Source organism: Coturnix japonica, chromosome 21, assembly GCF_054131305.1.
Source record: "Coturnix japonica strain WE chromosome 21, WE-NBRP24, whole genome shotgun sequence".
Classification (NCBI taxonomy): Eukaryota; Metazoa; Chordata; class Aves; order Galliformes; family Phasianidae; genus Coturnix; species Coturnix japonica.
Genome location: NC_140683.1, coordinates 11,086,146 through 11,112,613, shown reverse-complemented (window position 1 = coordinate 11,112,613; position 26,468 = coordinate 11,086,146). Strand labels below are relative to the sequence as shown.

Here is a 26,468-nt window from a genome sequence, read left to right as displayed (position 1 = left end):
GTGCAGATTACTCTCCTGTGCATTTTCACACCAAGATACAAAGAATGGCAGTGCTGCATGACAGAGAAGTGGCTGAAGCTGCTTTAGAAGACTAAAGTTGAACACTGCAGTTCAACTCCACATCCTTTAGCAGCAACATACCCACATCTGTGGGTCCATTTTCAAGATGGGTTTTCTAAATTTAAACGGATCTCTTAATTTTCTCTAACAAGGAACAATTGTTCCACAACGGGAAACACTTGCTAAAGAAATTTAGCCTGGAAAACAGTGTACATCAATGTGCACGTTCAGAACACGCAATTCTGGCAGGTCCACATGCAGCCTGCTAAGAGCAGCATTCTGCACAACTCCAAACAGGCACAACAGCCAGGATCTGGTAGGTCGGGGAAAAAAAGGAGGAGGATCAGGTCTCATCAGCACTCTGCTGCAGCAGCACTGAATCCTTCACTACTTGAAGTCTACTGCCTACATTGGTGCCCCTCTCACCAAAAGCATCTCGCAGGAGGATTTTTTGTCCTAAGCAGGCAGAAGGAAGAACAAAATTGTCATGAAATAACGTTAACCTTAAAGATGATCGAGTTCATTTGCACACATTTTCCTAAAGTTGCATTTATCAAGAACGTGCAGTGCTGTGGCAGTGGGGAAGGATTTGTTTTTGTTAAATTGTAGTAAAGTGAATTTTTATACTACACTGATTGAATACATTTAACTACGCAAAAATACACATTAGTGGTCCATAAGTAGGGATCTTAACAGAATGAGTTTCACCTTGAATATAAAGTGGAGATAAAGCATCCCTTCAGATTTCTAATACATGTTCCACTGCCAGAAATGAAGGCAGTATCAGAAGAGCTGTTAATAACATCTGCTCATATCAGATCCAATCCATTTTGCCAAAAAAATGACAAGTCTCTAGTTTAGAAGACGACTGTGCTCAGAGAAGCTATTCACAGAAATAAATGGTGGAGCCACACGATTCCTGAGTTAAATGCCTATCTATTCATACCAAAGTTGGAAGGCAGAGAGAAAACAGATATTTTGCTCAGATTCTATATACATCTATATACATCGTAACGCTTCTGTTGGTAAGCACTTAGGAAAGATGGAAGTAAATGGCTTCTCTTTCAACCTTCCCTCCCGTGTGCGTTACTCCCATCAGGTAACATTTTACCATTTACCAATATCACTTCTTTGAAAAGCAGCTTGACAAATATTTTACAAACAGAATGCAGAGATTATATCTGTCTAAAAGTATAAAGGAGAGAAGATGAAGTTTATAGTAGAGTTCAGAGAAGCTGAATAACTCAGCAGCAGGCTCTCATCAGCTGCACAGGACATGAGACATCAGCTTCCAAACACCGGGACTGATGTCAAGATCAGACTGCACACAGTGGGCTCCAGCACACAAGACTCCCCTCTCCCTTCTACACTGTCCTAGGAAGTAACAGTCATGTAGCCGAATAAAATAAAAACATGCCTCTTTCTAAAGAAAAGTAAACAGGTTCATCTGATTCCAGGTAAGTTCTTAATTAAAGGGAAAAAAACAACAAGCCTGCAATATAAAGAACTTATAGAGCTTACCTTTGTCAACTACGTCCCACACTTCGACTTTAACAATATCGTCAGTGGCTAAAAGCACAAAAAGGAGACAGTGTCAGCAAAAGGGTTTCAGCAAAATGAACACTCCCAGCTCTCCCCACAGAGCCCAGCCTGGAGCCAAAGGTATTTTCAATCTTCAGCAACCAGTTCAGAAATACTTGTGAAATCCACCCCCCTTCCCAAAGACTATCAATTTCCAGCAAACATTTTACCAGAACCTTTTCCTTTCTCCCTCTGGTTACAATTACTTTGAGAAGACTCCAACTGCAAGAAACCTTATTTTAAAATAAGAATCGCTGCTTCATGGGTGGGATCATGTTTACCCTCATGCAAATATGTGACTCACTTCTTACCCTTCGGATCACAGAGCCGAGAACGCCACACACTGATCTATAAAGCACTCAAAGTGTTGGAACAAAAGCATTTGCTTTTTTTTTTTGTTCTGAGATTGCCAAAAGAAGAATAAAATTGATGACAACTAAAAACCAAAACAGTGCACATTAAAGTCAGAAACGGTAATTCCTTACTTGGGTACAAAAATTTCCATAATAAAACAACTGGGACTGAAAAGCAATTTGGTTCATTCTGAGTAGGAAGAAATAACTTCAGTTCTACTCTTACAAATTCCTCCAGTATAAAACTTTTGAAGATCTGACAGGGTGACGTGTTCCCTGCCTAAAAGGTAAACCTAATACAAGGCAACATATTGAATATTTGACTGCAATATTATTAACATCTGTAAATATTTACCGCCAGCTGCCTCATAATATTTATTCAAGGCGGCTTGAGAGCACAATCAGAGGAAAAACAAACTTAATTCTTCCTCTACAGATTAACTCCACGAACAGGGCAGAAATCAGCTCTGAGGCCATTTCTCACATTGCCTGTGGCAGATGGAAAGTTTTCTCAGCAGGAAACACACCTTGCAAGATTTGTAAAAAGGGAGTTATTACTGCAAGCTTTGAGGTCAGTGTAGAATTTCCTGTTGGAGATTATTAGTAAGGAAATAACAGGGTTTGATCAAGTGAAAGAAACACCAATGGAAACACTTCTCCCAGCAGCTTGGTGGTGCAGGGAGATGACGAGCAGATCTTTGTAGAGCAAGCTCATGCTGAGTCAGTAGTGCAGCCTGCAAGGCTGTGGCATTTTTTGTTCAGGAGCCCAAGAGCTGGACTTAATGCACTGCTTATACAATCACTGTGCCTACAGTGTCTTCTCTAGACTAGATCCAGGCTTTCAGAACCACTTGCTTTACACTGCCAGAGCAGATGGGAAAAATCACACCTCATCTCTCAAATTCAAACAAGCACTTAAAAAAAGCTACTTCTGTGCTTCAGTAACTCAGCCTGGAGTTATCAGTGCTACAACCATTTTTAAAGCATCCTCACCACCAGTTAGGGGATGCTCTTTACATCTTAATCAGTGAAAGAACAGTTTGCACCAAGCTTTTCACCTGCATGCAACACTGCAGTGCTGTGCAGAGACAGATTTTCATCACAAACCTGTTGGCATCAGCAAGTCAAGCACATCACACGTATTTTTCAGAATCTTTTGGATCATGAATTAAAACCCTTCCCTGAATTGCCATCACCAAAAGCTTATTTTTTAGCTATTACAGCATACATGTAAGTCACTCGGAAAGTAATACCTTCTATTTATTTCCAAGGAAATACAACAGATACAAAGAGCACAATAACACTGCTCGATAGAGCAAATTCTCAGCTACAAAGCATTATATTTCAGCATAGTCACCACCACTAGACCTGCATTTTTGCCAGCAATAAACAAGAGCCTGCATGTTACTTGTAGAGATCTGCACCAGTAGAGGTGACCACTGTCACCATGGCCACTGCTGAAACAAGCCCTCACTGTGCTCACATTCACTCTTTGGTTTCCATCAGTGTTACGGTGTGGATGAATATCAGTGAATGCCCTTTCTTCCACATGGAGGAATTCACTACCATCCCTTACTCCCATGTCAGGTGCCATTCTGCCACACCACCCCTCTGCTGCCATCTGTCACACAGCAGCAACATGTAATTGGATACTGGTGTGAAGGTTCGGCCTCTGCTGCCATCCCACCAACATCTGTTTCTGGTGCTGTGGGCCAGCATCATGAAACAGGAGGCAGCACTTGTAAAGCAGCCCTCATCATTTCTGAATAAAGTTACTAAAAATGTGACTGAGAAGCTGTGAACAATAAATTAAAACAAGAGTGATGATGGCCCATTTTATCTCCCAAGCAGACATGGAAGAAACAAATACAGATGCAGTGCACTTTCCACCTCAAGACACAGAGATGCGTGTCACTCCCTCCTCCCTCTTTCCCCTTACTTTTATAATTCCAGTGGATGCTGGTGACTTGGATCTCCTGAGTTGGAATGTACTCCTCAATGAATTTCTTTCCCTGTAGTCGGTGCCAGAGTGTGGTTTTCCCAGTGTTCCTGTCCCCTCGGATAACAATTTTCACTGCAGAAAAGAGCAACCAGATCAACAAAACTCATTGAAGACAAAGGAAAGAACGCTGTGAAAAGCACGTTAACTTTATGCAAGCACTATGCAGATGCAGTTTGATCTCCCATATTACATGGGCATGATGGGTTCTGTTGGAAAACATGAGCCTCAGTCATTACAATCAGTGCTCATTCAGCGACTCACACCAGCTCAGCAAAAAGAATCCACGTGAAGGCTGGATATTCAGAATGCTCGAGCATCCAGCTGTGCCTCTGCTCCTCACCCTGCAGCAAGCAGCGTGCAGGAAAAAGAGCATTCAAACCCATCCCAAGGAAAGAAGTGACCAAAACATCCTCATGAGGGGAAAACATCGGCTGTACAGCTGCCATTAACCATACGCAGCTCAGCAAAGTAAATTCTGCAGCAGTTAATAATGTGAGCATCCCAGAGCCTGCCTTAATGCTATCTTCTTTCTGAATACGATACGTGCTGCTTCCAAAATCTTCTGTTGCATTACGGGATTTTTGTTTTTCGTGCTCACCACGAGCTGCTGGCAGCCATCAGCTGACTTGCACCAAACCAGAATGTTTACGCTCGTATTTGATCCCTAAGAGCTGCTATAACGCACTAGAAAAATGGGCCACTCAGAGACATCTAATGGCAGATTCAGGTGATGAGCATTAGGTTGTGTATCATCCAAAGGCTGCCTCCTGTTGTAACACAGCAGTTACTGCAGTCAGTTCAGAGGAGAGCAGCGGTGCCTGGAGGAACCGCCAGCAGATGCCATGTCTGCAAAGGGCCCGTGCTGCAGTTCTGCTGGCAGCCATCGTGGTTGCTCTGCTCTCGCCCACTAAGAGGTATTGCTGTTTACTCCTTTACAAAGTTCCTCATTAAAAGGGTGATAAAGGCACGGATTAACTTAGTATTTATAAGCTGCCTTCATTTACAGGTACCAGAGCATCTCTGCAGAGACAGCAAACCATTTCCTACTGCCCTGCATGAGATCCTGTTTCCTGCTCACAGATGGAGAGAAAAAACAAAGGTGGATTGTCTTCGTTTCTCTTTATGAACGCAGCAGGTCTGTGACAGAAGAACAAGACCCTGTTTGTCCTCTTTAGAACCTGAATCTCTTGAAATGCTCTCACAGATCAGCTTAGAGAGACATGTCCAAATCCAGAGTCCTTCACCAAACGCTGTATGAGATACTGAAGCAGTTTGTGGCAGGGGCCCAGCAGACCCTGCAGTGGTCAGGCTGCTCTTGGGCTGCAGCTTCAGGATCACTCCAGGATGACTCAGCTGGGAGCTCTTCTCCACAAGGGACAGCCTCACCTCCCCCAGGTTTCCTGCTGCCAGCACCATCACTGACAGTCACTGCTGGGCTGCACCAAGGAACAGGAAGCCTGCTTGCAATGGGGGTAGACTCTAGATCTGGATCTCTACAGGTCCCTTCCTACCCCTACAGCTCCATGAAACAGGCTTCAGTTCACAATAATGGACTGTAAAAGCTCGGAAACGTTTCTGTAGAACCACTCATAATAGCACCCTTTGGGTTACAGTTACAGGGAAAAGTTGTAAAGATCTGTGTTAAAGATGGCTACAAAATGCATCCCACCACCCTCTGTTCATTTTCCTGTATTTCCTAATGAAGGAGCACTGACAGCACTGGGATGTGCAGCTCTGCCCTTCCCTTAGCAACTGCTTATCGTGCCAACCTTTGCCAGTCTCCACTCAGCTCAGAACCCACCCCATTTACCCAGTGCCACAGCTAGGAGAATGCTTCAGAACTCTTTCATAACCCTGCCTGCATCTCCTACAACCGTTATATAACAGTGATACTGGGAAGAGTTACTATGGAGATTGGAAAGCTTCCCTTATGGCAGGACAGAAAGATGCAGCTTTATTCCTGATATAACAGCAATAATTAGAACACAGATCCTGACAAGGCAGTGCTCAAAGCAGAAAGCTTCTCCAAAGGCTTTTGCTAATGAGACAAAAACAACAAAGCTCACCCGTTTGCAATTTTGGTCCTGCTGTATTAATGCCAAGCAGGTACACATGCACACAGGTTGGGTGACGACGCAGTTAGTCACCACACAACAAGGGGCTGTCCCCTTCTGCTGCTGTGCCAGCAGGATGCAGCTGATCTGTACAGCACACTCACTGTCTGGAACACCAGCTCCCTTCTCTTACATAATTCACAAGCTGATAGAAGCTACCTGAGCTCACCCATGTAACACTGAAGCACATGGATGCGCTCTGCCCTGTGGGCACTGCTACAACTCTGCAGCGATGGACAGAATTCATGCAGATCTGCAGGTGTGGGTCTGGTGCAGTGCTGTGTGTCAGGGAGCTACAGCTGCAGCCTCGCCACTCATCTGTCACTAGAAACAACGCGCTGCTGCTCATATTTATGACTGCTTGCTAAGTTGCTAATTGTCTAAATTCAACGCTGTCAGCATATCTAATATCCGGTAAACTCACCAAATGCTCTCCCCAGCAAAGCTGCAAGCTCCTAAAATCTCTCAGCTCAGAAACACACTCAAGGGCGACAACGCTAAAAAAAGAAAGCAAAAAAACCCCCTCAACCCAGCCCTGCCCTGCCAACCTCTGCCTTCACATCTCACACTCAAATACACTCATTCTGTTCCCCCTCTGTGTGTGGGGCCCTAACAGCATTTCTGCTCTATTTTCAGCTGGGATGGTGTGATTACTGACCCCATCTCACTATGGTTACTTGGAGCTGGATACACATACACATACTTGCAGTGCCTTCCTGAAATGTATTAAGAATAACCTTTATTGAGCCCCAGGGGGCAAAGCACAGCTCTGAGCCTCAATAGTGTAAGGCAAAAAGTATTCACTGCGAACAGACCAGCTGCATCAGGTCCAGAGCCAGACAACCAGGATAGCACTGCCTGCCAAGGACACAGCAAGGCACACGGCGCTCAGCCCCGGCAGGACACAGCCCTCATCACACACCCACGGGATGTGGAATAAGGACCCGGTGCTGCGGGACCCACCTGCCCCGAGGGTTTATTCCCCCACACGTGAAGCGACAACAATCCCCTACCAAACAACTGCCCGGTGCCGGCCCAGCACCTCCCGCACCGCGGCGATCCCGGGACTCACTGTTGTACTGGACTCCTTTGGCGAACCTCCTCTGCAGAGCTTGGTTCATGGACTGCAGCCCCGCGGGGATGTTCTTGTCCCGCCCCGCCTGCTCCGAGCCCACCAGCTTCTTCAGCGCCGAGAACATGGTGCCGCTCCCGCCCTGCGCCGCCGCCGTCGGGAAAAGGGCCGCGGCCGCCGCGGGCTCAGGAGAAGCGCGGCCCAAAGGGGAACAGCAGCATCGGGCCGGGAGCTCAGGGCCGGGCCATGGGGGGACGAGCGGGCGCGGCGCTGAAGGGGCTCGGCCGGGCCCGCTGTGTGCCGGGCGGGGCGCTAACCGGGCATGGCCCGCGACGGGCAGCTCCTGCGGGTGGCAGTGGTGCGGGCTCGGCTCGGCTCGGCTCGGCTCGGCTCGGCTCGGCTCGGTTCGGCTCGGCTCGGTTCGGCTCGGCTCAGCTCGGCTCGGTTCGGCTCAGCCCCGCCGGGCGCCGCTCAGGGCCGGACGCGCCGCTCCCGCCGCCATCTTGGCTCTTCCGCTTCGTCGCCAGAGACGGAGCGCGCGGCGCCGCTACGGGGAGCGGCAAGGTCCAAAAGACATCGGTGTGCGGAGCGGGGGGGGGCGCTCAGCGGTACGGGCAGTAGAGCGGCGGCACCGTCACGGCTCCTGCAGCCTCCAACACCGCGCCCTCCGTGACACCCCACGTACCTACAAGTTCCCTTCTGTGGCCCCCGAGCTCACGGCCCCGTTCTCGTGCACTTGTTGGTGTAAATCTCAGTGCTCCCCCATCAGCTGCCCCAGCACGTGGGAGCCGCCGTCCATCCATGGGGATGGCAGAGCCCTGAGCTGCCCCATAGGGACAACGTGCGGGTCAGCAGGGCTGAGATGGGGGCAGGGGCCCAGGACAGAAGGGACCCTGCTGGGGAGGCCAACAGGGACTCAACAGCCCCTCCTGCCCCTCCCGGAGCCCCCTGCCCAGCTCCCGACAGCTACGGGATGGACACTGGGATCACTGGTCACCTCAGAAACGTTTATTGTTGGAGATATCTCCTGCATTGGCAGGAGCTCCTGTGCAGCCCCAGCTCCAGTGCTCAGCGTTCGTCCTTCATCCTTGTCAGTTCGACAGATGCAGAAACTCCTCATCCTCTGCAAGCAGAACGCTGTGCAGTGTGACAGGCCCACAGGTGCCATCCTCACCCCTACTCACACCCCACAAACAGCTGATGGCTGATGCTTCCTGCTTTGACACCCCTGACACCTCCACTGCTCCCTGCTGTGCTCTGCCCTGCTCACAGCCTTTTCCCCTGTTATAATGAGCATTGTGGAGTACAGTCCTGGCCTTGGGGCATCTGTGGCTTAAACAGTTCCCACATATGATGCTGTTCATAGATGAATCTTTTTTCTCAACCCACCAGAGTCCCTGGCCCAGGATGGACCAATCCCAGTTGCAGGAAGACTCAGCACAGGGACACAGCCTCAAGCAGGATGGGATGCACAAGCAGTGCCTGACTGGTCCCCAATGCAGCAATAAGCCATACCTGCCTGTGGAGGAGCCCCACAGTACTCCTTGCACTCCTTCTCTGAGTAGAACTTGTTCCCGTTGCCCTTGCAGCCTCCATAGCTGAACTTGATGCACTTGCCCTGCGCCGCATCAAAGGCCCAGCGTACCACTGGTTTCTGGCAGGGTCCCTGGGCGATGGGCAGCCTGCAGGCAGCTGTGGGGAAAGGAGACTGGAGGACTGGCAGAACTGGGATCCTGTGCTGCACACTCAGGGCTTGGGGCCAGCCTCGGTTCCCTCTGTGTCCCCTCACCCGGTGTGGCCCCATTCCCACTCACCCTCGGTGCGGCAGGCCTGCAGGCACTCCTTCTCTGAGTAGAAGTTGTTGCCGTTGCCCAGGCAGCCACCATAGAGGAAAGTCTCGCAGGCCATGGAGGAGGTGTTGTAGAAGAAGCGGGAGAGCATCCCGCTGCAGGGCCCCGGGTCCCGGTTCAGCCGGCACGCATCTGCAGGTGAGTGCAATACAGGTTGGACTGGGTGACGGGGGCAGGGACACCCACTGCAGCCCCTCCACCAGGACCCACCTTCTTTGTTGCCAACGTATGAGGGCAGTGGGCCAGCAGCTGAACCCTCCTCAGGCGGCAGCACTGCTCTCCGTGTCCTCTGCTCCGGGAGGAAGCACAGAGCTGCCATCAGCCATGCCACCCCCCTCCAGACATCTGCCTGGGGTCAGCAGGCCATGCTCACTCCATGCCTCGTGCTGTTCCTAGCCTTGTATTCTTTCCAGGTGGGGGCTGGGATCACACATTTTGGATGAAGACACTCAAAGTGCACCAGCCATGCCCTGTGCTGAGCTGAGCATGCTTCTCTCGTCCCACTGATACATGGTAGTGCATCCTCCAGATATTATATCTGCCCTGAGCTGTGCTGTTTCTCTTATGAAATCCCATCTCCTCTTTAAAATCCTTCTTAAAGAAACTGGAACACGCTGGGTGATAGCAGCCAGAGCATCAGCAGGGCAATTAACTGCCTCCCCCCACCCACAGAGGGGGATCCTCAGCCCAGCTGGAGCACTCATGGACAGGCAAGGGGTAAGGAGACAACAGGCTCCCTGTGCAGGAATCTACCCCGTGAAATCAGAACAGGAAAGAGACATTGCCTTCTACTTGGAAGTGAGCCTTGGTGCTACCTGAAGCACTCAGGACTCTCATCCCCACAGCCTGTGTTCTGTCCTAGCTGGCAAACTCCATCCCCAGCCTTGATCCATCTCAGGAAGTTCTAGCTCAGTCACTTACCTCAGGGGCAGCAGCAGTCTCCTGTGGGATGCATTCACCTGGCCCAGATCACAAGAGAGACAGTCAGAAACTTGAGAGTGGTGGCTTTATAAAGAAGTCCTCTCACCATGGCCCTACACTGTGCTCTCACGGGTCCTTCAGGAAGGGGCTCCCTCCTAACTGTTCTGTACCTCTCAGAAGTACTGCCCTAAAATCCCCATGCCCATCTGCATCAAGCATTTGCTGCCACTCCTTGTTGAACAAGGCACTCATCACATACAGGGAGCAGCTGTGGGTGTTCCTGCAATGTTCTGCTCCAGATACAGCCATGTTGGGGCACCTCAACCTGACAGCACAGAAAGGATCCCACCAACTACCCTAGCTATTGCAGAAAACTGGTTGCTAGTGGAATCCTGGCTGATCTTTAGCCTCATCCCTTTTCTACCCCTTCCCAACAAAGCCTTAATTTCTCCTCCCTCCATTCTGTCAGTCCCTTCTCCTCAGTCCTGTGTACCAAGAAGGAACAGCCTCAGCACACCATCACACTGTGGGCACAGGCAGCAGGAGAGGTGTGTGCCTCCCATAGATTACCTTTGTTGGCCAGGATGAAGATGGAATCTGCAGGGATGCCCATCTCCAGAGCCAGCTGCTGGAAAGCCTCGGTGAGCTCTTCCCGCAGCTCTGGGCTTCTCCCTGGGTAACAGCAAGGAAAGGGCTGTCAGCTGGTGTCTGCTGCTCCCAGATCTGAGTTTCTCCCACACAGATCATGTTCATCTCAAATAACAGTGTTCTCAGTGTTCATTGTGTGTTACGGCTCTAAGCTGAGCCATCAAACTCAACCTCATTTGATGCCAAAGACAAGTTGACTGAAGGCACCATCTCTGGAGCCAAAGAGCAGTGCTACTGAGCCCACCCCAGAGCTTGTTGCCCACAGTGCCACAGCAGACATACCATACAGCTTCAGTGTGGTGGTTGGGCCAAAATTACTTGTCTTCTTCATCAGAATGACTGCGTATTCTTCATAGTTGGTGCGAAGCACGTAGGACTTGATAGACACATCCCACTCTGGGTGAGAAAGAGATACAAGGGAGATCATTCCTACCCTTAGGGAGGAACAGGGGTGGAGAAAGCAGCCTCAGAACAGGGGAGTGAAATCAGATTCAAGAAACTATCAGATCACTGGGAGGCAGCTACTGACCAGGACCCTCTTTCACATCACCAACCAGCCAGGGTTGGGAGGGATCTGCTGGAATACCTCACAGTGCTGTACCTACACAGGCAGTTCTGGAGCAGCCCCCCTGAGACACAGTTTTTTTGGCTGAAAATGACCTGAGCTATGGAGAGTCTTCCTTTTCCTTGAGCCCTGCTGCCCTGAACCGCTCTCCCAGCCACCAGCTGTATCATCTTCTGAGGTTCAGACCTGGTTCATACCCCCTGCAGCACAGTGGCTCTCAGGACACAGCAGGCCAGCAGCGAGCCCGACTTACTGGGGTTATAGTAGGTGTATTTGCCAGGGGTGTCGGTTTTCTGATACTCTCCTGAAACGCGTTTGCAGTCACCTTGCCTGGAGGGAGGAGGAAAACAATTGTCTCATTGAGATGAACTCTTTCATGTTTTTCGCATGAAAATCACATCTGGAGCATCAAAACTGGCCATGCCGTAGGATCCCTGAGATCCCTGAGCACCCACAGCAATGCCCATACCGCAGCCTGGTGCTGATGGTACTGATCTGGTCAGTGCTGGGGCCGGGGCCCAGCACCAGTGTGCCCATGCTGAACTTCTCCTTGTAGTTCTTCATCCATTTGCAGGTGGTGCCAACAGCTACATCATACCACTTCCCATACATCTGTGGGGGAAAAAAAGAGGCGTCTCCACCACGGGATCCCTCCACAGAGGCAGGGCATCCCATAGCTTTCTGCAGAGCTGACATCCTTGTGGCCAGGAGGTCAGTTGGTGAGCAGGGTGCCAGGGCCAGAGCTGCTGGAGGAAAGTGATCAGCACTCAGTAGGATTTCCAACTCCAACTTGACCTTCCAACTTTCTCACATGGCTTCCCATGCTTCTGAGCTTGGATCTAAACAGCCTGAGGAGCAAGCTGGACTCTTGTTCCCATGGATGCTCACACTAGCAGAATATTGTCTCTTTCTCCTGCTCTCAGCCTTGGCTTCTTGCAGGGGGGGTAAGCAGTCCTTTGGGAACCTAGAGGTGTTTCCAAGCTCAGGGCAGTGTCCCTGTGTCCTCTGCCCACCAGGCAGGGTCTCATACCTGCCGTGTGCCCCAGGAGAGCCCAGAGCCATGCTGCTGGGTGTGCAGAGCCAGGCAGGGTGCTGCCGGAGACCCACAGGCCCACTCCCAGGCAGGACACATCCTGCACACATCCTGCATCTCCCCACAGCTCGGGCTGGGCTGATGAACAGACTGGGATTCTTTGCCCTGCCCGCGTGTTTGCTGGGGTGAGGCCATCCCAAAGGCTTGCTCCCCATGACTGGCATCAAGGGAGGCCTGCCCCACACAGCCCATTATGGGAAATATCATCTTCCTTTTTGGAGGGAAGTGAATTAAATCTTCCCCCCGTCCCTTCTGCCCCCAAATGCCAGGAACCGCCAAGCTGCCATTACCCGCTCAGGCTCAAAATTCTCCTGCACTTGGATGTCCTCATCCTGGTCCCCAACAGGCGTCCCACTGACCACAGCGAAGAGGAGGAGGGAAAGAAGACCCCAAAACATCATGTCTGCCAACTTCAGAGTGCTGCTGAGCAGGACTGGGGACTCTGCACTGTCCCCACTGCGCAGCAGCGTGACCTTCAGACCACAGAGAGCAGAGCTGCTGGAACAGCCAACCTGGGGAGGGCCAGGCAGGGAGGTGCGGGGGCAGCTCCTGGTCCCACACGCCCGGCCACATGGCCTGGGTTCACCATGGCCTGTGGAGCTCCTTCTGAGCTCCTCTTTTCACCTGTCTCAGACCTGGGCCAGCACCTGCTGGTCTGCCTTACGCAATGCTGTGATTCACACTCCGTCCCTGGTATCCTACTGAGAGCCTTGTGCTGGAACAGCATTACCCTACAGGCAGCAGAGCGTCAAGAGACCCCCAGCATATAGTGGGGTGGGGGCTGAGCTCAGCAGAGCCCAGCTGCCAGCTCCCTCTTGGCAGCGGGTGAGACCCTCACGGAGGTACCAGGCACCTGGGCAGGCTGGGACACCCACCCTGAGGGGAAGTGTGGGTAGTGTGGGCACACCATCCCTCCTGCTGCTGTTTGCCTTCTCAAGATGATTAACTGAAACCAAACAGCTGGAGGAAACTGCAAACAGAGCAAAGGGCAGGAGCCTCTCTTCCAGCCGGGTTGTAACCCAATATTTGCAGAGCCGGCCCAGGCCGCTGACATGCTACAGGAGCCGGACGGACTTTCACCTCGCAGCGCCGTCGGGGCTATGCTCTGCCTGGTGGGCGGCGGGCAGAGCATCCAGCCCCGGCTGCCGCCCGCATCGTGCCCCGGCCCCCGCCCGGCAACACTAGGTGGCAGCCGGCGGCCAGGAATGTCCCACCGCGGCCTCGGGAAGCGGAGCGGGGCCGGGAGGAGCCGTGCGGGCAGCGACCCCGCCGGGCAGGGGCTGCGGGTCTCCGCTCCGCCCCGTGCGGGGGATACCGGGGCGCGGTGCAGCCCACCAGCCGCACGGGCGCTGCTGAGGACGCCCCCACCGGCCCCATCCCTGTGCCCGAGGCTCCCGGACCGCCGGGCGTCCCGTCACGGCACAGCGGTGGCAGCCCCTGCTCGGCTCGCAGCCCCCCGCAGCCCCGCTCGGTGCCCCACCCTTTCAGTGCCCCTTTGCAAACCTGTTGTCCCTAAACTCACCCGGTCTTTTTCTGGTCCTGACAGCAACAAGCTCAAAACTCTCCACATAATGAAATTATAGCTATTTTTTCCTGTTTTCAGCCTATTTCCTGCCAACACACCTAACTCCAAGGACTATGGGAGTATTACAGCCTCACACTCTGCGTTGCCCACCTCTCCCATGACTTCACAGTCATTACCTGCCCTCGTTCATCCCTGCTCCTAACAGGACGCTCTCAGCCTTTCTTGGCTCCTCTCATCATCAGGCACTTCATCTCATCAGTTACCACAGAGCAACTCTAAAGAAAGTTGATTCCTCATCTGTGTCCTGAGCTCAAGCACACAGAGCAGTGTTCAGGGCCGGGGAGGGAAGTGATTAATCTGACTGGGGTGGCAATGGGAACAAGCTCAGGATGGTGGCAAGACTGGGAGGTGTTTCAGCATCCTTGGGCCAGGGTGGCAACCTCGTGCTGTGCCACCCTGCGTGGGTGCCCAGCTGTTTCCAGCCAGAACCATCAGCCCAGGCACCTCCGTGCCCAGCAACGTGAGGACATCTGTCCGTCCTCCTGCGTGCATCTGTCTGCACGGGTCATTCCCCCGGGGCTGTCCCCTCCACCGCCCGGCCCTGGGGGTCTCCCACAGGCGGTAAATGCAGTAAAGCATCGCCGTCCCCGTCTCTGTCCTCGCCGCAGCGTGGCCCCAGCCGTGCAGATGGCTCCGGCACCGCGCCGGGTCGCAGCCTCCACCCTCACGTGCGGTGCTTTTTGTGTCCCCTTCTCTGCGTGCCGCCCTCACCCCACCCGTCCCTCCCCGCCACCGCCCGCGCCCCCCTCGCAGCCCCCACCAGAGGCAGCCACACACACAAGTGAACTTTTCTGCGTTTTCCAGCAATTAAAAAGAATAAAGCAACAGTTGTCTCCAGGCAGGGCATGGATCCTGGTGACCCTGATTTTCTGTGTGGCTGGGCAGGGTGAATGGGGCTATTGAGACCCCGATGACTGGCATCTCCACTCCAGGATTGTCTGCCCGTCCAAGTCCCCCTCCCCGCACTCTCCTCCTCCCCGCTTTTAATTTCCTTCCTGGAGAGAGCTGCTCATCCCCTTCCCATTGGCCGAGGGCCTGAAAGGGAATGGAGGAGACAAGGGAAGGATTAAAGACACTCTGCTTAGGAGCAAGCAGCCTGAATACGAGATGCACCGGCTGGGAAAGAATGGGGGCTTAGCGGGGCACCAGATCAGACCCGCCCCGCCGCATTCAGCCCGCTGCATTCCTGCATCTCTAAGCAGGGTTCTTTCTCCCTAGCCTGCCCAAGGAGACCGCTGGCCCCCCGTCCTACCTGCCCTGCAGGTAGGCCCTGCCCACCTGACTACCAGGTCCTGTCTCACTGGACCACCTTCAAGTGAAGGTGCACAAGACCAAGCTGGAAGGGGCCCTGGGCCCCCCCTGGTGGGGGGCATCCAGTCCACAGCAGGGAGTGGGGCTGAGGGGGCTTTCAGGACCCTTCCAAACCAGCCACGCTGTGATTCCATCCTTCACCTGCACTGTGCCACCCGTGTGTGTGTGATGAAGGACTCGTGTCAGGCAAGGAGCAGAAAGCAGCAGCTCCGTGCAAGTCACCTGGTCAAAGAGTGCAAGACTAGTGCACGCTGCCTCTGCCCAAGGCTGATGCAGTGATGGCAAAGCTGCAGCAGTACGTCCTGCCATGTGTTGCCACTGGGCTGGATTGCTGCTTGCACACAGATTCCCAGCAGAAGGTGTGGAAACACCCCTCTCCTCTGTTAATTGGGAATTTGAGGCTGACACTTTCTGTTTGGAGCTGTTTCCTTTGCAGGATGGGGGAGGCTGTTCTTGGAATCCTGTTGAGGTCCCTGCTGGCGCTCATCCCAGAGAGCTGTTTCCTGGGGGAACACATCCCCAGTGGAGCCCAGCAAGAGTTTACCAGGCCAAGAATCTGGAGGACTGCAGTGCAGGGCAGAGAGAGGGTGGATCAGCAAAGCCCAACAGCCCTAAAGCATCAGCTCTGAAAGCATGCAGGGATTTCATGCTTTTAGGAGCACCCTGGGAGCCCAGGTTCCCATGCAAGGACATATTTTGCTGTGCTAGACACACAGATTTGTGGCCTTCCGCAGCAAGGACAGAGGTCTGATCTCCCGTGTCCCTTACAGAAGTTAGTGTTGTTCTCTGAGGGCTGTCCCACCTGTCACTACCTCCCACCCTAAATATCTTGTTGTCCTATGCTATCTGATAGCAGAAAGGACCAGGCCCCCCCAGAGCCAAGCAGTGCTGTGATGGGCAGGATGGAGCCCTGGTGACCACAGTTGCAGGACCCAAGGTGGTACGTGGCCCAGCCTGTGAAAAGGCACATCATCATAATCTCAGTTGCCCTCCAGACTCTTGACTGTATTGATTTAGGCACTGAACTATGGACAGCTTGCTCCTCTTGAAGTGTCCTAGCATGCACATGGAAATGGGATGTCCTCTAGAGCCTGGGCAGAGACCAATTAGGATGCGAGAGGATACCGGAGGCAGCAGAAGGTACTCAGGTGTGAGCACCTCTGAGTAATCAATGAGCATACCAATGTTATAAATGGGAAATATATAGAAGAGTTAGGCTAAACAAGTTGTTATGTAAGAGAAGAATGGATGGAGCTTACCTGTATCCCAGACTTGCTGAAAGTCCCCACAAGGAACAATCTCCCAGAGAGACCCTTCCCCTGGGGCAATCAGCTCTTAAATGGGGTCTAGGAGAGGTGCAGCTGGGCTCCACCCCTTCTGGTAGCACAGGAGAATTGAATTATTGCTTGCCTCAGGTGGTCAGTCAAAGGTTCAGGCTGTGCTTCAGCACTTCCCATACAATCTCCATCACTCCCTGTCCCCATGGCCATGAGGAAACCCAGGCACCACCTCAGATGGCCTCCCCAGGGCTGAAGCTGAATCCCACGCTACTGACCATGCAGCATAGGCTGTGCCTGGTTATTGCTGCCAGCCCATAAACACACTTTTCAATATTATTAATATCCCCAGCTGCTGGAGCTTTAGGACCCTATCAGAAACTTGTTACTATGTAAGAACATGACCTGCTTCTAGAGCTGCATCTCTGTTTCCATCCTGGAAGGTATGGGAAGAAAATGTCCATGCTCATCCCTTCTCCTTCCCCAGAGAACAGCCACATGCCCATAGGTGTCCCACTGTGTGCCACATGGAGAGCAGAGGGGTCCCATCCTGGGCTGTGATGGGAGCACGAGGAGTGGCCTTCCCTTCCTCACCCACCCTCCAAGACCGGCTGCCCTGCAGGTGGGATCAGACACAAGGTGTCTCCCACCCCATCCCTGCTGTCACACCGCACACACTGGGGGTCCTCACCTCCTTATGCCTGAACCTCCCAGTTCCACCACCCAGGGTGAGCACAGCCCTGACAGGAGCCCAGCAGACCCAGGGACAAAAGATGTGGCACAGGTGGAAGGACACCGTCTCCTTGTGCGGTTCTGGGACTCTTTTGTCCCACGGCACCTCCTTGGTGCCCGGGCAGCACAACGGGTGTGAGCCCTTCCCTCCATGGCTGTGTGGAGAGGGACCACGGGGCTTTCTTTTTAATGCAATGCTATGAATACTCGGGGTCTTTCTGCTCGCTGTTTAATAGATTTGAATGTGAAAAGGTGGTGGAATTGGGAAGAAGGAAAAGGGGGGGGGGAGGCCAGGCCTCTTTGTTCGGGGATGCTGCTCCAGCCCGGGATTTATTTGGCATTTGGAGGGCTCGGGGTCTTTCTCTCCTCCCCAGCCACTGCAAAGGCTCTCTCCCTTTTCTGCCTCATGCTTATTAGCATAGCAGCTGCTCCCTGAGAGGGGCTAGTCAAGAGAAAAGGATAGAGGCGTCCGGGAAATGAATAGGAGGGAAAAAAATAGCTTAAAAGGACGGGAGCTTTGAATGGAGGGGGGGGAGTCGTGAGTGGCCGGGGGAAGGCTCGGAGTTGTCACCGTCACTGTGAATGTGAGCAGGGTGAAATGCATCGAGCTGTGGGGCCGGCAGCACGGTTGGGTGCTGTGCTGGGGGCGAGGACACATCCCGGTGCCACGTGCTGGGTGCTGGGTGCTGCTCCTCCTGCGGGCTGGTGGGTGCTGGGTTGGGCAGAGGCAAGAATGGAGTTGGTGGATGCTCAGCAAACAGCCAGTGCTCGTGTCTGTGACTCTCTGAGTTACCGTGTGATGCCAGAGCTGCTGCCCAGGTCAGGTGTGGTGCAGAAAGGGAAGTTCCCTCCTGGGAAGCTGCTTCCTTGAAAGCAGCAGCCCCAGAGCAGCATTAATTTGTTTTGGATTCAGGCTGAGCAAAGAGTTTCCAGTGCACCCAGTTGTCCCAGCACCTCCTTCCTGTCACCACCCAGCTGCCCAGCATCCCCTCTCCCTCCGTAGCCACACTCCCATTCCCCTTTCTTCCACCCCCCTCCATCCTCCATCTCTCCTTCCATTCCCATCAGTTTATTCATCCCTTCCCATGTATCCCTCCATCCCCATCTCATCTGCTGTCCCCAGATCCCCTCTGTAACCCCATTCCTCCACCCAGGCAGCTTTCCACACCTCCATACCCAACCCCCTGCCCTCCCCAGAGAAAACCAAACCAGGACAGTGCTGGGATCAGCAAAAGTGACCTCATAACACGAAGCAGCCAAGAACTGCCTTACAGCCCTATCTCTGCCTCCCACTCTTTGTGAGCTCCACTGGGGAGCAGTGATCTTAGGCTCCCAGGGATCATTCTGCAGGAGTGGGATGGCAGCCTCCAACCCAGCACAGGAGGGAGCTGAACCTTCTCAGCCAAAAGTGGCTCAGGCCCATGTCCAACACTGCAGTGTCTGGGACACAGCGAAATGGGATGAGATCAGAGTGTCCTGTGGGATGTGTCTGCAGGGCCTTGTGTAATGTGCTCTGGCCCTGAGATGGGCAGTGTGCCATGACAGCCCCACCACCCCATTACGTTCACATCACGGGTTGTCACCCCAGCAGTGGGCAGAGTGATTGAGAAGTGGCAAAGTGCTGATGCTGGGAAGGAGGAGAGCCGGGCCAGGCAGACTGAGCCGCCTCCTCCCCTGCACCCAACAGTGGGCAATTGTGGTCTTTAAAAAGGTAACTCCCATTCGGATCTCCAGGCTGTGGCATTATCATAGTCATACAAATGCCCGACAAAGCACCTATTTAAAATGTACTGAATTTTGATTACAGGCCGTCCCCTCTCTCTCGCTCGCTGTCTTTCTTTCTCATTCATTACTTACTGTGTTAAGCTCCCCGAAATTCAAATAAAATTCCCCCCCCCCCCCCCCGCATATGCCTTGTTCGATTCAGCTCTGATGTCTGGGTTTGACGAATGAAGGGGAATATAAGAGAAGACAAAGCTGTCAAACTTCTCGGGGCCGTGTTGACTTCCCATCACCCTGCAGACGGAGAAGAGGCCGATCCATCTGTTTTGGAGTCAGTAGCACAAACAAAAGCAAAAGACAATGGCAGGAAGCACTTGGAAGTTCAAATTCTTTCTTTGGTTTCTCTTGGAACAACAGAACCTACGTAATGCGGCCGGCGGACAATAACACGCAGCCTGGGACACACAAAAATGCCAGAAGAATGTGCTTACGACACAAAACGTTCCAGTATTTTTGTTTCATTGGAACAGAAATAGAAAAGGAAAAAAAGAAAAGCACGGAGGGAGCCGTTGGAGTTCCTAGAGTTCTTGGACTGGGTTTCTTTAGAGACGAGTGCTGCAAAGCGGGGTGGCTGTGGGCAGTGCAGTGGGGCTGGGGGCAGCTCGGGGCTGAGCACCACCAACCCCACACCGTCCCCATGCACACCCCCCAGCCTCACTGCTGGGGATGTAAGACTGGCACCCAGCAGCAGACCGAAATGCCTGCAGAGGCTCCTGGGCACCCTGACCTGCTTCTCCTTGGGAAACCTGCCCTTGAGCTCATGTCCTGTGCAGCCCCACCAGGGCAAGGCGTGTGATGGAAAGCCACGGGGTGAACTGAGCTCAGCCCCAGGTTTCTCCCTGCAGCAGTAAGAAGGGCACCTGGGTGTGCAGTGCTTTGTCCTGAACAGAGGTGGATGCTGCTGTGAGATGAGCACCGTGCCTTGTATGGGGCTGCAGCCCAGCACCAGGACAGGGGGAGGTGGGGTCGTCCCTGAACACAGCACGGGGCTGCACCCTCAGCCACACACCGAGGGATGGGGATACCCACAAAGCAGCCCACAAACCCCCCCAGCACCCTCAGGGGGGGCACAGCCCCACAGGAGCTCTGGGTCACAGCTGCCCTGGGGACACCAAGCAGAACACAGTGACCAAAATGAGGAGATGTGGAGCCGCAGCTCTCAGGCATTGGGAAAGAACACACAGCAGCCAGGGAGGAGGAGCTTTTTTTTTTTATAAAAAGATCAATGAAAAATTTATTTATAAATTTCGCACTCTGGGCTACACGTCTATATCATACACTCAGGAATATGCTGTACTGTACAGACTTTATCCAGTTAGAAATGATCATATAGTGACCCACATACAGCTTCAATATAAGCCTAAAAATTCTTAACATTAATTAACATAATTAAAAAAGGTATTTGCATCTAAAGAAAAACCTACAGAAAAACTCCTTTCTGGAGCAATCTGTGCATCAGCTTCAATGTCTGCTTATTCCACTGACATTATCAATATATTCTTCTTACAAAAATAATAATAATAATTAAGAAGACGACCGCCGTCAGGTGAGCAGCCACGCACGGAGGGCCCCCCCCGCCTGCCTGTCGTGTACCCCCCGTCTCGGCACGAGGGTCAGCAGCACTATGAGCCAATGCGGGGGACGGGGGAGCCCTCGTTTCTGTATCTGAATCGATCTGCATCCCTTTCACTTCTCAGGATGGAGAGAGGCGGGGGGCGCGGGGGTTGCATAGAACATTGGAACTGGAGGGACGAGGGAGGGCAGCAGCTTTTCAGTAAAATACACAGGGATGTAAAAATACATCAACTCACAATTTCAGAGCAACCCCCCACCCCCCCGGCGTACAGTTTCCAAAATCTCAGCGCATCCACAGCTCCAGGAACCTGGAAAGGAACGAACTTCCCTTCCTTCCCCTCACTCAGCGATTCACACGGGAGATTCACAGTCTCAATAGGCATTTTATAAAAATATAAATATGGGTTACATCACGTTGTCTTTACAACACTGGACAGAGCTCCCTTTAGACCGGGTTTATAACCAAGATTTCTTTTTAAAAATCCATCTAGAACTTGGCTTTAAAGTACACTTTCCTCCTTTAATACCATGCCATAAATGTTATGACATTTCCACCGTGGCAAATCCATTGAGGAAAAAAAAAAAAAAAGAAAGAAAAAGAAAAAAATATAAAAGAAGATAAAAGAAGATAAAAGAAGATGTGCAACCATCCGGTAACGACAACAACCTCACGGGGAAGGAGCTGTTCCCACCCCGGGGAGCGGAGCCGGCAGAGCCGCAGGATGTCGGTGCTTCTCCGCCTCCCGCCGGGTCTGCAGCGCTGCGCCTCCAACCACACGGACCGCAGGTGGAACCGCGAGGCCAAGCAGAACAGAACGCTCAGTGCAACGGGAAAAACAGCGGCAGAAACGAGCTGGGATCATGGTAAAACTGGGGGGATAAAAAGGGGGAAAAGAAGCGTGTTTCCCCCAGATCTGAACGGCTCACGGCCAGCATCCAACAGGAGCAGGGGCACAAACGTCACCCACAGACACACAGACAACATAAATAGTTTCAACACGGCCCCAAAACCAGCAGGTAACTAGTTGCTTTTTTTTTTTTTTTTTCCTTTTTCCTTTTTTTCCTCGTTAATCGTTACGGTCGGGGCCGGCAGTGGTCGTTTTAGTGCAGACGGACAGCAGAGGGACGGGGGGGCTCTGAAACGTTCCGCATTTTCCAATGGACGCTTTTGTGCCATAGCAATAAAAGCAGCATTTTGCCATTCTACGTGCAGTCACTTCACAACGCGATCGGGGCGGCTCGCTCCTCCCCCTCCCTTTCCTTTATAAATATATATATCTCGGTTCGGGCACATATATATATTTATATATATACACACCGTCTAAAGGCGGGCGGGCTCTACGCACAAAGGGATCGTCCCGCACTGAGAAGCGTGATCCAAGTTTCACCAAAGGGACGAAACCAAAGTTCCCCAACTATTGCTCAGTAGTTTTCAGGCACCTCTCGAGGCAGCAGAGAGCGCTCACGGCCCTCCTCTGTGCAAAGCAAATCCTCTGCCTCCTACAGTTCAGTTCACCTATTTCTTTTTTTTTTCCTTTTTAATATATATTTTTTAATTAAAAAATACGTTCCGGATTTGCTGACCCCCCCCTCCCCTCTCACACACACACGACGCCGGGAGGAAGGATTCAATGTCTTTTCCTGTGGTCTCACTTGTGCTAAATGGATTCAAGGAGCGGCTGAGGATGCAGCTTTCTTCAGACACCCCCAAAGAAACGAACAAAAAACCCAACGGAAAAAGGGCAGGGAAAAAACAAACCAGAAAGGAGGCAGGCAGCGCACGTGCACCATATCCAACGGAGTGACCAAAATCAACCCACAAACCGAGCAGGAGGGAGCAGCCCGGGAGCCGCCGGGCCGGGGCACCTGCACCGGGCACAGCGCAGCCCCGGGGGGACGGGGAGGGGGCGGGAGTGTTGAAATGAACTCGTTCTGCGGCAGAGTGCTTTAAAACCCAGGGACGGGCGAGGGGTCGGGGGGAGGATTAAATACCATCGGGAGCTGGGAGAGTTTTAAAGCATCTGAGCAGACGCCAAACTGAAACCGTGAATACTGTGAGTGCAGCCGAGGTAGATGGAAAAAAAAAAAATTACAGTAGGAAAACAACCCTCGGAAGGAAAAACCAAACCGGACCAAACAACGGACTCGGCAGCGGGGGAGCGGCGGGGGCGTCTCGGCGGAACCACGGAGCGCGCGGTCCGAGCGGCTTCCACGCGTCCGGGGGGGGGGGGTCGCAGGGTGGGGGCGGCCCCGCATCACCGCGCGCCGGCGGAGTATTTGGCCTTGGTGATCAGGTAGAGCACGATGTCCTGGTGGCCCCCGAAGGCGGCGATGTGCAGCGCGCTCCAGCCGTCGCGGTTGGCCAGGCGGATGTCGGCGCCGAACTTGACGAGCAGCTTGACGAGCTCCAGGTTGCCGTCGATGACGGACTGGTGCAGCGCCGTCTGCCCCTCCGGCCCGAAGGAGTTCACGTTGAACTCGCAGTTCGTCATGTTCTGCAGCAGCGACTGCAGCTCCTTGGTGTTGCCGCGCCGAACGGCCTCCTGGAAGACGCGCTGGCTGGGCGGCGCCGCGCACGGCGACACGTCGCTGTGGCTCATGTTGCCGCGGCCCCGCTGCGCTTCTCGCCCCGCATGGACGGCGCTCCCGCCGCCGCTACCCCGCGCGGCCGGGCATGAGCTGCGGGACGCGGGATGCGGGCGCACAGCGGCTCCCCGCCGCTCCCCGCCGCTCCCCGCCGCCCCCTCCGCCGCGCTCCGCCGCCGCGCCGCGCCCGGGCCTCTCTGGAGCGGAGCCGGCCCCGCGGAGCCGCTTTTACCCCGCTTTTATTTGCATAACAATTGCACGGCGTGACGGACGCCGCGGGGCGGGGCGCGACGCCGGGGGCCCATTGGAACGTCCCCCCGGTGGACGGGGCGAACGGAGGATCCGCCCCCGTGTGCGCGCCCCGACTCCGCCCCCGGCTGCGGAAGGTGGGGGCGGCGGGGGCTGCCCGGCCCGGAACGGCCCGAGACGGCTCCGCCGGGGGCAGCCGGGCTTCACCGGCTCGGCTCGGTTCGGTTCGGTTCGGCTCGGCTCGGTTCGGCTCGGCTCGGTTCGGCACGGCGTAGCCCTGTACGACGCCACCGGACTTCGCCCGGCTCGACCCTGCCCAGCGCCTCGGTGTTTCACCCGGCTCGGTTCGGCACGGTCCGATTCGGCCCGGCCCGGCCCGGCGGCCCAGCCCGGGGCTCGGTGTCCGTGCGCTGGGAGCGCTGTCCCGGGGCGGATTTGGGGCGGAGGGAGCGGTAACAGCGCAGCCAAAGTCTCGCGGCCACCGAACGTGCTGGGAAAGCCGAGGTGCCGCGGCCCCCCCGTGCCCGTTTGGCCCGGGGCAAATGGCAGAGGGCGGTGGGAAGCGGGGACCCCCCGGCCCGAGCGGGGTGTTGTGCGGGGAGGGGAAGGAGAGGCCGTAAAACCGGGGGGTGCTGCCAGTACCCCGCAGTTGTCACCTCGGACAGCCGCCCCCGGCCGTGTGCCGTGTCGGTCTGGGGATGGAACGGCGCCGATCAGCCAAACGCTGCGCTCTGCTGACACGGAGCAGCGGGTCCTGGGTGGGATCACTGCGAGCTCGGGGCCTGAGCCGCCCTGCTGGGTGCTCCCGGGGCTTTTCCCCATAGTGGGGGAAGGCTGAGCCCCACCGCAGTCCCCATCCATTCCCTGCCCATCTCATCCCGGTCTCCATCCACATCCACATGCACCCCATCTCTATCCCTATCCCATTCCTATCTCAACCAAATCCTCATTCCCAATCTCATCCCATCTTCGTTCTATGCCATCCACCTCCCGATCCCCATGTCGTCCCCACATCATCCCCAACTCAGTCCCTATCCCACTTCCATTTCCATTCCCGTCTCATTCCCATCTTCATCCCACTGCGCTCCCGTTGGGGCACCGGGTTGGAGCGCTCTGTGCTCACACTGCCAGACCGTCCTCACCCCACGGGGTCCCTCCCCACCACAAGCAGCAGCAGCTCGTTGCGGGGCCCCACTCGGCCCGTCTGCTCCCGAACGACCCGGGGAGCCGCTTTGGGGCAGGGGGCCGAACCCTGCGGGGTGTCAACAGCGAGTGGGAGAGTGGGAGCCGCCCGCATCCTCTGGCTGGGGTCGGACCAGGACAGCAACGAGCCAGCCATGCAAATATCCCTCGCTGGCAGGTGGGGGCGGGACCCCTCGCAGTGAACGGGGCCGGAGGGGCAGGAGAAATACAGAAAGAAAAAACAAAAACAAAACAAAAGAAATGGCAGTTTTGAATGCGCGAGTTTCAGCTCCGATCCGTGTTTCGGTTTTTAAACTGAGCCGCTGCGAGGACGGGACGGGACGGGACGGGTGGGCGAACCGCAGGCGGGCAGGGCCGGCTCCGCTGCGCTGTTAGCGGGGCTCGGGGCCGCTCCGCTCCCCGGGAGCACAACGGGCAGCGCTCGGTCCCGGCAGCGCTCGGGCTGCAGCGCCGGGAGCTCCGAGCGGGGAGCGGCGGGGGACGGAGCGGGGCGGGCGGCGAGGGGGCGTGCCCCCACTTAATTCATTAAAATGTGTCGGAGAGCGTGGGAAAGGCGGCGGCTTTTCTTCCCAGCGCACGGACCCGGACGAGGGCGCGCACGCGCGCTCCCGACGGGAACGGCCGCAGCTCGGAGGGGGCCGGGGGGCGGCGGGGGGACAGTCAGGGCGGAGGGGCCTCGGGGCGGTGGGCGCAGCGCGGGACGTGAAACCCTCGGGCCGGGCGCGTCCCTCCGTCCTGCCGCTGCCCACCCCCACCCCCACCCCGCGCGTTCGCCCCGCTCGGTGCCGGTCCGGTCCCGCAGCGCACGGCCCGTGTGTGACAGCGGGAAGCGCCGTCCATGCGGACAGCCGCGGGGTCTGACGCGCTCGGGGATGGAGAACTGCTGGCTGCTCAGTCCCCGGCCGCGTTCAGGGCTCCACGGCTGCGGAGCTTGGTTTGAGGCCACGCGTGTCGGGCTGGGCTCGGGGGGATGCAGCCGTGACCCTCTGCAGGACGCGCAGTGAGGAGCGACGTGAGAGGATGGAGCCGTGTTGGCCTGGGAGCCGTGCCCAGGTGTCGGCAGGTCGATGGGAAAGGAGCGGTCCCGGCCAGCAAACATCCTCCGGGCACTGATGTCCCCTCATGTGCCGCCCACACCTCCCTGCTGCCCCCGGCCCACAGCTCGAGGCCCGGAGCTCACAGCCAACCTCGGGGCTGGGCCAGTGCCCAGAAACTTGTCAGACTGTTTGGAAACGGCATCCGAGCAACTGGGAGCTCACGTGGAGCATCCAGAGCGTGCGGGGAGACGCGGGCCCCGGGCTGAGCCTGAGCCCGCCGGCCCCGAGTGAGCCACAAAGGCACCGGGAGCGGAGCCGCTTTCCTTGAGCCGGTCAAGTATGCGGCACGGCTTCCGATCCGGATTGCACGAGGAAGGAAGTTCGCTCGGAAGGGGATGGGGATAAGGTGGGGGAGAAGGGAGGGAAGCACATTCCTGCCTGATGAGGAACAATGTTGATAGATTCATTTGTAAACTAAAGCTGGCCTCAGTGCCAAACACCTTGTCCCCATCAAACTGCGAAGGATGTGCAAGAAATACACAAGGCGAGGAGAGGAACTGCCCGATATCCGATGTGGTGTGTGAGTTCTCAGGGCTCTGCAGGGCACCCCGGAGCCGCCCCAGAGCTGCACAGCAAAGCACCCGGTGCGTGGGGAGCCGGAGGTGCTGTGCAGGGTGAGCAGGATGTCCCCGGGCCCTGATGCTCGACACCCAGGAAACAGCTTTTTTTGCACTGTTCTCACCCAACCCAGCCCCTTCTCCCTCACCTTACCCCCATCCCTTCCTGAGCTCTCAGCTCAGGGTCCAAAGGTGAAGCCAAGTCGTGAGACTGGAGTGACCGGCTCCATTCCCTTCCCCTCCCTGCAGTCCCCA

General features: G+C 54.9%; 4 protein-coding genes across 7 annotated transcripts in view; all 4 read right to left on the bottom strand.

The window, feature by feature from the left end:
- RABL6 (RAB, member RAS oncogene family like 6) overlaps nucleotides 1-7,707 on the bottom strand; it is a 31,722-nt gene extending 24,015 nt beyond the window's left edge. For all 4 annotated transcript variants that reach the window (XR_014936341.1, XM_015878700.3, XM_085521621.1 and 1 more), the window contains exons 1-3: nucleotides 7,183-7,707; nucleotides 3,934-4,068; nucleotides 1,582-1,629 (exon numbers count right to left, since the gene is read on the bottom strand). Coding sequence is in view for 2 of the 4 variants with exons in the window: in XM_015878700.3 (XP_015734186.3) it covers nucleotides 1,582-1,629; nucleotides 3,934-4,068; nucleotides 7,183-7,309 (310 nt within the window). In the remaining 2 variants the exon portion in view is untranslated. The remainder of the gene's footprint in view (nucleotides 1-1,581; nucleotides 1,630-3,933; nucleotides 4,069-7,182) is intronic.
- A 461-nt stretch (nucleotides 7,708-8,168) lies between these two features.
- Nucleotides 8,169-12,715, bottom strand: LOC107321625 (protein AMBP). Its single transcript, XM_015878702.2, has 10 exons — nucleotides 12,550-12,715; nucleotides 11,636-11,778; nucleotides 11,420-11,496; nucleotides 10,884-10,997; nucleotides 10,524-10,625; nucleotides 9,954-9,991; nucleotides 9,243-9,321; nucleotides 8,997-9,164; nucleotides 8,698-8,874; nucleotides 8,169-8,305 (listed from the first exon to the last, which is right to left on the bottom strand). Exons 1-10 carry the CDS (start codon nucleotides 12,658-12,660, stop codon nucleotides 8,274-8,276), a joined length of 1,041 nt encoding a protein of 346 aa, XP_015734188.2. The 5' UTR covers nucleotides 12,661-12,715; the 3' UTR covers nucleotides 8,169-8,273.
- Nucleotides 12,716-20,884: 8,169 nt separating this feature from the next.
- Nucleotides 20,885-23,342, bottom strand: NRARP (NOTCH regulated ankyrin repeat protein). Its single transcript, XM_015878838.3, has one exon. The coding sequence runs from the start codon at nucleotides 23,119-23,121 to the stop codon at nucleotides 22,777-22,779; it is 345 nt and encodes a 114-aa protein (XP_015734324.1). The 5' UTR covers nucleotides 23,122-23,342; the 3' UTR covers nucleotides 20,885-22,776.
- Nucleotides 20,885-24,785, bottom strand: LOC146757474 (uncharacterized). The gene has a single exon (XM_085520991.1). The coding sequence runs from the start codon at nucleotides 24,215-24,217 to the stop codon at nucleotides 23,336-23,338; it is 882 nt and encodes a 293-aa protein (XP_085377117.1). The 5' UTR covers nucleotides 24,218-24,785; the 3' UTR covers nucleotides 20,885-23,335.
- Between the last annotated feature and the right edge of the window lie 1,683 nt (nucleotides 24,786-26,468).